The sequence below is a fragment of the Buteo buteo genome, chromosome 2, assembly GCF_964188355.1.
Source record: "Buteo buteo chromosome 2, bButBut1.hap1.1, whole genome shotgun sequence".
Classification (NCBI taxonomy): domain Eukaryota; kingdom Metazoa; phylum Chordata; class Aves; order Accipitriformes; family Accipitridae; genus Buteo; species Buteo buteo.
Window position 1 is genome coordinate 80,081,097 of NC_134172.1, and position 10,424 is coordinate 80,091,520.

At 48.8% G+C, this 10,424-nt stretch overlaps 2 protein-coding genes across 5 annotated transcripts in view; one reads left to right on the forward strand and one right to left on the reverse strand.

Annotated features, from left to right (window-relative positions):
• Positions 1 to 5,024: 5,024 nt before the first annotated feature.
• SLC35H1 (solute carrier family 35 member H1) lies at positions 5,025 to 10,348 on the reverse strand. 4 transcript variants are annotated; one of them, XM_075022390.1, is made up of 9 exons: positions 10,042 to 10,348; positions 9,807 to 9,957; positions 8,436 to 8,499; positions 8,140 to 8,212; positions 7,786 to 7,954; positions 7,417 to 7,500; positions 7,007 to 7,071; positions 6,067 to 6,196; positions 5,025 to 5,920 (listed from the first exon to the last, which is right to left on the reverse strand). In XM_075022390.1, exons 1-9 carry the CDS (start codon positions 10,156 to 10,158, stop codon positions 5,799 to 5,801), a joined length of 975 nt encoding a protein of 324 aa, XP_074878491.1. In that variant the 5' UTR covers positions 10,159 to 10,348; the 3' UTR covers positions 5,025 to 5,798. The 4 variants fall into 4 exon arrangements, with proteins under 4 accessions (XP_074878491.1, XP_074878489.1, XP_074878492.1 ...); XM_075022388.1 differs by having other exon boundaries at positions 6,896 to 7,071; positions 10,042 to 10,347; XM_075022391.1 differs by lacking the exon at positions 7,417 to 7,500.
• Positions 10,349 to 10,386: 38 nt separating this feature from the next.
• Positions 10,387 to 10,424, forward strand: part of SNRPB (small nuclear ribonucleoprotein polypeptides B and B1) — a 29,193-nt gene continuing 29,155 nt past the window's right edge. The window contains exon 1 of the mRNA XM_075022393.1: positions 10,387 to 10,424. The gene's annotated coding sequence lies outside the window, so the exon portion shown is untranslated.

Consider the following 10,424-nt stretch of genomic DNA (forward strand, 5'->3'; position numbering starts at 1 on the left):
TAAGTCCTCACCAGGCAAGCCTTGGAGCCAACACCTCTGGCCAACAGGATGGCTGCACCTCACTGCTTTCAAGTCAATCTTTGTCCATTTCCTCAAAGTACCAACACTGCTTCCCCATTTTGTCATCTCTATGCCTCACCTCTGGGTCTCCTTTAATCACAGCCTTGAAATTTGTGATGGAGAACCAGTCTCAGGTCACTGAGGGTAGTGAGTTTCACTCACCACAAGTCGTAGGATTTGCCCACCTTTCATCACGATGCTCCTGCCAGTGCTAAAGGAGTGATGCAGAGCAGACAGACACTGGATGCGGGTGAACAAAAGTGGAGCAAGTAGATTTTGGACCAAGAAGAGCAACATTGGCACAGGGAGTGTGGGGAGCTAGGAACAGACACACCGTGCTCCCTCCCTTGCAAAGTTTAGGCTCTCACCAGAAACTGTTACAAAAGCAAGATAAACCCACAAACAATAGGATCCTTTCATTTTCCTTCTACGTTTCCCAGGCAACACCAAGCACTCAACAACAGTTTAATGTGCAAAAGTCCCCTCTGTTTGGTCAGTTAACGACAGGAAGATGAAGACACTTAATTAAGCAGAGCTGCTCACTACTTATTGTTTGGTAACCCTGGTCAGCAATGACATTTATACCCAACACTACCCTATTTTTACATGCAAACTCCTATGATGGAGCTCTGAAACTCCAGTGGAGGTGCTTTTCCATTCTTAAGTTAAGGCTCTACAGCTACCCCTGCACACGTGGCTGGGAGTGCATGACAGCACCATGAAGACAGGTGCACATAGATCTCAGCAGGAATGCTCCAGGCTACAGAAAGCAATTTAGATACAGAACTGTTGCTCAGACAAACACGCTGATGCACAGATGCTAAAAGAACCCCCAGCTGTGGCAGAGAGGCCTCAGTAGACCCTCAAAATTGGTCAAGTTGCATGGTTCCTGATGGGACTCCAGGAAGATCCTCTCTTCAACCAAAGGGCAGGACCATGTCTTTAATGCATAGCTGGGCACATATGTTTAGCATTCCTACTTTGGTCACTTATGGAATGAGGTGCTGAAGGGTGAACAGTGTCTATTCTCACCTCTTTGTAGCATGCTGGGGCTGGCCCATGAGCCTTCACCTCACAGAGATCCAACTCAAGGCTAGTACACAGATAGAACTCTGCTCGTCATACAATTCTTGACCTAGCTGTTCAAGTACAAGCTAAAGGAACAAAGATTCAGTGGCTAAATCATATGCAAGGTGACTTGAAGACTCCTAGCACTAGAAGACTCCCAAAGCTATCAGGGCTCAAGAAGAAATTGCATTTTCCAATTATGCCCACCCAGGGGCTTGTGCCTTCTCTCTCTGATGAGTTACCATGCAAATTTTTCCATGCTTCAAATGACTCCTGAAGATGCTGTGAAACAGCTGCCCCTTCCCACCTTATTCTAGCAAGCATGACTGAAGCTAGACCTTGTGATTCTAACATTCTGGAGCTTTGGCTAGCAGGGAACATGCTACCCCAAATGATGTTATTAAATCAATGTGCCATTTCATCTGAATGGTAGGAGTAGTTCTAGCATAAAACAGACAAAAAAGGACTTTCAAAACAGTCGAAAAGCCATGTACACATGAGTTAACCTCCCACAGGTATGCAGGAAAGTGTAACTTCTTTAGGTTCTCCATCAGGATATCTGACCCCAAATTTTCCAAACACAACAGTTATTTAGAGTCTAAACATCCTTTGGATATGCTGATTCTAAGTTCTGTATCTTGGCCAGTTTCTCAGGAACAGGTCTTCGCTGCTAGCTCCTCGTACGCTATCCCTTACAGCCTGAGAAGTTTATCATGAGATGTTTGATGCAGACTACTGTCCATCCTTTCTACATTCTTCTTCCTGAACATCTGCTACTGAACTCACCATGTACATCTAGCAACTAACCTTGCACCCAACACCATTAACTGATGAACATACCCCACAAAAGCTAAAACATCCATAAATACAGAGATCTAGTTGCTATTCTTTTTCCTTAAATCATCTAGAATAGGGAGATCAGATTGTCAGTGTATGTTCTCTTTCCTTTCTTTTTACAAAAAGAAGGCAGAAACGAATCCTCAGGAATAAAAAAACCCAAACAAAATGTCTTTACATTTTAATTATTTTAAAGCATATCAGAATTTAAAATCCCAACACTAGGTGCAAAGGCAATGACCTAAAGTCCCTGATGCTGCAAGCTTTTAAGCTCCACCCACAGGGTAGAATGAAAAGGTAAAGTAAAAGGTGGAACTGAGAGGACGGGAAGCAACACTGCAGTTTTCGGAAACCCTTAGAGCATTCTTTCTCCTGGGATTCTCAAGTCCTGTCACCTCTGCTCCATATGCCTGTGCAGAAGCATCTACCATGCTGAGCCCAAGTGTTAAACATGACTATCGGTATCGCCTGGCTGGTGTAGCACCTTCATTTTACACGTATTGCAGCAGGAGTAAGAGGGATACTGGGGACACAGAGAGCTGTTCAACCATTTCATTTCTTGGGTCCAGGACGCAGTAGGTGCTTGGTCAGAAAGAACCACTTCTACACACAGTCCAATTAACATTTGATTTGTTTGACACTGGGTCTGCTCTAGTCCTGACCTTCTGATTGAATTTTTGGGATAAAGGCAGAGTCCCAGGTAAAGCCTTCAGATTGGTGACAGCACTGCTGCTGCCAGCAGTCCTGTCAGACAAGACATTTTAAAGAAGAGGTCCACACAGGAGCTACTGGGCACTTACCGGGAGCTAAGAAGCAACTTCCATCCTGCACTACTACTAAAAGAAGCTGGGACATAGAAAGTCAAGTGTTGGAAGGACGAAGGGAGAGAGGAGCAGCAAAAATATGGATCCTGCCTGTTCTGCACACAAGCAGTCATGGTATCGTCAACTCTACCCTAGTGAGGTTCCTGCAGAGAGAATTGCACAGGGAAAAGTCATATAAAGACTGCAAAACAGCAATGCTTTCCCAGAAGCAGAGGACTTTGTAGCTTAAGAGTCCCCCGTAGGAATCCTTGCAAGACCACCTTCAGCAAGTCCCAACCTGCCACTAAGTGAAAATCTCTTCCATCCTAGCACTGCAGACCCAGAAAAGCAGCAGAAGTACTTCGGCACGAGCTGGATTAGGGCCTCCTTGCTGTGTGCTGATCACAGAACCACCTGCAGAATACACCCTACTATGAACCTCCTTGCACCACAAGATCCCTATCTGGATTTATGAGGCTGGGGCAAAACTTCCTGCATAAAGGCTTTTAAAATTTGTGAGCAGAAACAGGACAGAGATCCTCTGTTGTTCTTATCTGGATACTAGAAGGAACTAGAATAGGATACTTTCCAAGACAGATGAATGATGCCCAGTCAGTCTCACAAGCAAACTGGACTGACTATCTGTACCATATGCTGTGGCAAAATCATGAAGCAGTAGACACTTTTATGTTCTCATTTCCAGGTTTTTCTTATCTTTATCTCTGAAAAGAACAAAATTTTACTGAACAAGGAAACAGACATCTACCTAGCCTCACTGGCAGCAAGCAGCTGGAAACTTTCTAGGGAAGGGTGCAGAACTAACTGCTTGTCCCAAAAGCTGTTCTGAGCATCCTTCCCTGGAGTGAATGACAGTGTCATATTTGCCACCAAAAATTTGTGTCTAGATCAGAAATGCTAAGTGTGGACACTAGGTTCTAAGGCATGCCCCTCTATCTTAAAGAGGAAACCAGACTGGAAGCAACAGACTACAGGGCTCTACAGTTCACAGGCGCTTGCACTGGCGCAATCAAATTTCATCTTCAAGCACCGTATGTGGTGCAAATCCTGGCCTGTGAACAAAGTCACCTTTACCTTGGATTTACAGGGACCTGAAGTCCCAGTCTGAGAGTTACACAGTAGAAGGATGCCTGAGGTTCAGTTCTAGGAGAGTGGAAAGTGAAATGCAGAGCAGCTGCCGTCTTACTAAACACAGATCACATCAGAAAGCATCATTGCCCCACATCAAGTACACAGTATTTAGTGCTTGAGGCTTACACCTATCAGTAGGGTAAACAGGGTGAATCCTGCTGGAAGCATCACAAGCCCAAGCTATTGGAAAATCCAGCTAGGGACAGACCAAGCCATTCTCAGCTCCAGGCATCCTACTTGATGCACAAGATCCCTTGGTGTGCCAGCCTGGCCTGGAACTGCTGGTTCAGTAGCTTTACATGAGGTAGTTGCACCACCTGCTGTCTGCTCCGAAGCAAGTTACCAGTGTCTATTAGAACATCATTAAAGATGATCATTATTAACAGAAGTTTTCTTCTTCAGAACCAGTTTTTGCAGGACATGCTCTTGATTAAAGTCAACAAGAAAGACTTCATATCTGAAAACTATGAAGCAAGATCAACAGATGGACAGTCTAGTCAAAATGCTTCAGGTTCTCAAACAGAATTATCAGAAGTTCACTTTAAAACCCAGCTCCTCTCAAGAGAAAGATTGCCCTGTTATCCCTTTGGGAAGTGCTCTCACGTGATTTCCACTCCAAAAGCTAGCACTGAACAAAACTTTCAAGGAGGCAAAAACTGCCATGCAAAAAACCAGCCACCCGCCCACCACTACTTGTGGCTTAGCAGAAAGAAAAAGACACATCTTAAATCCCGCACCGTTCCTCTTTCCTGGACAAGGCTGCAGCACTAACTGATCCAATCCAATGGGGCAAGGAGGTAAGATCCCTAGAAAAAAGCCACAACACTAAAAGTCTTCTTAGGATATGGTGTCTTGTTCACGCATTCCACAAGTCAGTATGCTCTCTTGGCTGGCCCAAATATAAGACGACAGGTTGCAGGAAGATCCTCCTAGTCCTAGAGATCAACGATCCTGTTCACGGGCAAGTATTTTGTGTGCCAGGCCTCAGAAATAATTGGGCACGCAATTGCAAGGTCAGTGTGGGTCTAAAAGGAAAGGAGTTCAGAAGACGAAATGACCTGTGCTTGATGAAGCATAGGTGCATAATGTACAGACAAAAGGAAATCAGAAAAACAGTTTATTTAAAAAAAAAACCAAAATCCCCCCCCAGCTCAGATACCCACATACTTTCTGGTAAGTTTATTGCTCAAGCTAGATCTCCTGTGATACTGCTCTCTCTCCCCTTGGCCTGTAGGGCCAGAAGTACTCATGCACCCCCGTTCTTCCTCCAACCAACATCATTTAGCTATATTCAATTGGTCCCAAATACCAGCATTTAATTCTCTCCTTACTATGCATACAGAACATGGAGGTCACCAAGCACAAAGGCTCCTTCTCACTGGGGGACAAGTCTATGGATTTATATACAGTCACCTGCTCCCACCAAGATGGGAGTCCCTACTTAGCAGAACCATAAAGTATGGGAAAGTATATCTACCTTCTCTTTTGAAGCCAAAGCCTAAACAACACTAAAATCATTCCTGAACCACTCAGCCTGCAGTCCAGACATGTCCATGATCATTCTACTGCTTGTGGTCTACGCTCTCAACGTACAGCCTTCAGGATTCCATAATAAGCTTTCTATAGCATTTCCCAGTCTCACCACGACGTTCTACTTCCACTGAACCAGGGCTCGTCTTCCAAGTTTGCTCTCTGTGAAAGAGATATTGCCTGTCTCTTGTGCAGCATCTACAGATCCACACTGTAGTAGCACAGCAGGACTCTCTCACCAGGCCCTGGCTCTCCTTTAGGTGGTCACAGAGACTCTTGGACCTTCCTCCTAGGTAGCTGTCAGGCAGGTTTAGTAAGAACAGAGCAGGGGGCTTTGTGCTTGATATTCTGTCAGTGTTGCTGTGGGGTTTCAACATCCTCTTCCTCCTCCTCACCACGTTCAGTGTGGCGCAGCAGCAGCTCCAGGTCAGGGTCAGAGCTGGCCTCTTTGTGCAGCTTCAGTGCTTTTTCACCTGCATGCAGACAGCCCATTTAGTGACGAACTCACTAAAGTACCCATCAAACCTGCTGTTGGCAAGGAGCTGGAACTAGACACAGCTCCTAGTGAAGCTATGAGAATGCCTACAGAGAAACAGAAAGGGATTTAAACCAGAATCACCTTTGGAGTTCACAGCTTTGAGAATGACATGAAGGGAGATTCCTGACAGACAGACAGCAAAGCCCAGCCAGTTCAAGAGACTGAGGCGGTCTCCCAGCAAACGTGTGGCGAGGAACAAAATGCAGATTTCCTGTGGAAACAAAAAACATGACAAGTGGCAGGGCAGGACCCGAGGAGATATGCATGAGAGGTTTTACAGCTCAAGCCTAGATCAAGATGTCATGCTGCTAATTTCCATCAGTACATTCTTCCATGCGCAGAGAGTTCTAAAAACAGTTTCTAGAAACAGAACAAGCTGTTAAACTGGGATGTGGGATTTTAAGTCCTCTGACTGCATAGCTTGGCTACATGGGAATCCTGTGACTTATGGATCAGACAAATTTCACGTGTCACCATTCAGCTCAAAAGTACATGTGCTGGATTCCTCAAACGAGGGAAGAATGTGCCAAACTAGGTTAAAGAGGTAGCTCAAACCAGTGGTTTGTTCATATCCAGGTCTGATGCAAGAGCATGTCCTTCTTACCCCTCCTCCCTCCCGCACCATCCGTTGCTCATGAGGAACACATGTTTTAGTCTACCCCAGATCCCACCAAACTTTGGACCTTAATGGTATTTTTTATAGAATGGCCACTAGTCTCTGCCCCTTGCTGTCAGGGACCAAGGGATTTTACTGCAGAGACTGCAAGGCAAAGCATCAAGCTCCAGTGCAAGGAGAATGAAAATAACAGGAGATGATTTCTAAGGCTCTAAGGAAGTTCCCACAACACGAGGCCCATTAGGGATGACTTGGTACTTGCCTTCTAGTATTAGCACAGGAACCATGCCTTACCTTAAAAATGCCAGCAATGGAAAGGGTGAGGCTAGATGTTCTGGAAACCAAGAGGAACTCAGAAAAGCCTAGACCAAAGGCAAGAATTCCACCCAAGAACAGCTTCCCTACCAGAGAGAACAGCATTCCTGCTTCATGGAAACGGAAGAGCTTCTCTGATATGGACAAAGGCAGGCCTAGGAACAAGACAGTGAGTAGCAGAGTACCTTTCCCAACTCTCCCAGGACTCCTCACAACAAGATGGGGGTGGGCTGCTCACATTCCAACATCAGGAGGATGTGAAGCCAGTTCTTCATAGCCCTTAATTCCACAAGTGTGGCAGGCTACTATCCCTATGCACTCTTTAATGTTCTGCCAGCATAAGGTATATCTGGGTCCTTATAATTCCAGGTCTCTACCTACTTTGTAAAGTTCATAGCTGTTCAATTATCTCAGTGAAGGATCTCAAACAACAAACTGCTAAGCAATCTCCCCAACCACTCTATAAAGCTATCCCTGCTTTCTCTAATTAACTCACGCACCCTCAAACACCGCAAAGAGTGGGAAGAGCCCCAGGAACATGAGCGGCTGCAGGTGAAACATGATATCAATGGGGTTCTGGAGCCCTGAAAGAGGAGAATCAATAACAGACCAGATAGCAACAAGCCAGGAAATAACATAGCTCCTAGAGCCTTTATTAGTACCATTCCTAGACATACATCTTGTAATGCCCATGCCTGTGCTGCTGCAGATGCCAAGCCACGTTCATTACTGATCAACAGATAACCCCTGCCCCAGGTTTCAAACACTGTCCCTTACACAAGTGTTTTGTTTCTGCAGCAAAGGCTACCACCTCCTTATTCCCCTCCCCATTACCAGCACCACCGCCCACTTCCTAACACCCTACATACCCAGTTCAGCCTTCTGCAGAAGTATCTGCGTGAGAGTCCAGCGAATACCCCCAAGGAAAGAGGCACACAGCACCAGCACAAACCCCTGTGTGTTGAACTGTGTGGACTTGTAGGTGAACATGAAGAGCCCCCCAGCGATGAGCAGAACCACCAGCAGCAATGTCACCCGCTGGATGAGAACAAACACAAAGTCACTACAAACTGCTGGAGCTGAACAGAGACAGACACCTCCTTTCTTTCAAATTCATCCACATAATTGCATTCTTCCTCTACTTTTATGTTTCTTGTATGTGTACTGCCTGTTTCCCTGGGCCTGACCTTCCCCTTCCCTAAAGCGTTGTGTGGGACCCTTACCACTTCCTCCAGCTTGAAGAGCAGTGAAAAAAGCAGGATGAAGAGAATAGCAGAGGATTTGGTCATCGTGTAGCTGTAAGGACCAAAATACACTGTCAGTCGCCTCCCATGTAGTCCTTCCCAGCAAAGTACTATTAGGAACCAGATCACCCACTCCTACGTTGCTACCAACAAGCTATCACAGACCCTGCATGCCAACCCCACCGAGCCATCCACCCATTCAAGAAACTGACCCTGACAAAGCACTTTCTAAACCCCACCAGAAGGCTTCAGGGGAAGATCATTTTTGTACTCACAGGGAGACAGTGACGTATAGGAAGCTCCAGTTACTCAGCCCAATATCCAAGGACGTTGACAGAGCTAAAGAATCAAAGAAAAAAATCCTGAAGTTAACTGTCTTCAACTACATAAGAAAAAAAATCCCCAACCAAAACAAAACCCTGCTACTTAACCATGAACATAGGGAGCAGAGCAGACCCAGGTTAAAAAAACCCACATGTTTTCCTCAGGTTAACTCTTCAGGACCAATATAGCTCAGATATCCTCAGCTCTTTATGTTTCTGTCCTGTTCCCTGTGATTTAAGTTGGACTTAGCACCGTGCTCACCGAACATACACTATGCAAAAGCGCAGAAGTAACCCTTGCCCTCCCTGTGACTGAAAGCCATCACAGATTTGCACAAGGTCTTTTTCAAATATGTCAGAGCATGATAACTGGCAAGTATGAGGGCCAGTGCAAGAAGCCTGAAGAAACACGTCTGGCAACAATCCTCAGCACACATCCTTACTCCTGGTGCAGCTCTTGTCGCAGTCCATTCTCCCTTGTATATAAGCTTCCTACCACAGAAAACAGTTTTACTGATCCAGTGGCATGCTATGCTGAAAGATAGCATTGCTACAGATGTGGAAAAGGCATTTTTCAAGAAACCATGGGGCATGTTATGTAAGGTATTGCAAACCTTGCCAGAGATCTTAAACCAGATGCTGCTCTGTGGGACACGGTATGACGATGACTGAACCAACCTAACATACAGCCAAAGAACTGCAGAAGTAGCTAGAGTTCTGCACTCCGAGTAGGAGCTTCACTCCTTAGTCTCAGCTACAGCAGTTTGGTGTGTCACGTACAATGAACTTCTGTATCATAAAGACCAAGTTCCAACCAGAGAAAGCTCCTGAAATAACGTAAGCGCGTGGCTCGACACCAACGAAAAAAATAACCAAGGAGAAAAAAATAACTTGCAGAGACAGCTTACGGAGGTGCTGGACGAGATTCTCACGTGCCAGCGGCTCCTTTGGAAAAGCAGGTTCAGCGCGGCCTCTCCGTATTCTAACTAGTTTTTGTCACGACCGATGAAGAGAGCACGTCTAAACCTTTAAGTAACCCCCACCCGTGGTAAGGAAACGCACGGGACGCCCGCGGGAGCGGTGCTTGCCGCTCTCCGCCCGCCTCACGCCCACCCCCAGGGAGGCGGCGGGCGTCCCGCTCGCTCCGGCCGCTGCGGCGCGCCCGGCCCCGACGGCCACCCCAGGCGGCGGGGGGGGACACCCGGCCCGAGAGCCGCAGCCCGGCGCGCCTCCGGGAGAGGCCCGGCAGGGCGGCCGCCCAGCGCCCCGCTCTCGCTCCCCACCGCCGCGCCCGGCCCCGGCCTCCCTCCGCGCCGGCCGTACCTGCGGGGGCCGCCCGGCGGAGGCAGTCGGCCCAGGAGAGCGCGGCCCGCGGCCGCCCGGAGCGGCAGCGCGCCAGGGCGCGGGCGAGCGCCGAGAGGCCGAAGATGAGGAGGAGGTGCAGCAGGGTCACCAGCAGCGGGAAGGGGAAGCTCTGCGGGACCGACAGCCGCCGTCACCGCCGCCGTCACCACCACCGCCGCCGCCCGCCCGCCGCCGCCCCCGCGCCGCCCCGCACCTTCATGAGCCACTTGTTGTAGAAGGTGATGCCGATGGAGAAGCCGTAGTAGAGCAGCACCAGCGGCGCCGCCAGCGCCGCCCGCCCCAACGCCGCGCCGCCCGCCCCCGCCGCCATGCGCCCCGGCTGCCCGCCGCCGGCGCCGCGACGGGGGGAGGGAGGTGGGGGGCCGCGGCGGGGCAAGGGGGCTGCCGGGGGGGGTGGGGGGGGGTAACACGCCGGTGAGGGGGGAGCGGCGGCGGAGGCCGCGGCGGGAGGGGAAGCGAGGGTGGCGGCGGCGTCGGCGGGGGGCGGGAGACGAGGGGGGAGCGGGGCGGGGCCCGCGCCGGTGACGTGGCCGCGCGGGGCGGGGCCTGAGCGGAAAGAGGCAGAGGCGGCGGCAG

What these genes read in the sequence shown, in the direction of transcription:
- SLC35H1 (XM_075022388.1), bottom strand. Translation starts at nt 10,158, where the DNA reads ATGGCGGCGGGGGCGGGCGGCGCGGCGTTGGGGCGGGCGGCGCTGGCG. An exon ending in ACAACAAGTGGCTCATGAAG is followed by an intron (nt 9,958 to 10,041) that starts GTGCGGGGCGGC and finishes TCGGTCCCGCAG; the next exon opens with AGCTTCCCCTTCCCGCTGCT. An exon ending in CAAAGCTGTGAACTCCAAAG is followed by an intron (nt 5,921 to 6,066) that starts GTGATTCTGGTT and finishes GTCTGCATGCAG; the next exon opens with GTGAAAAAGCACTGAAGCTG.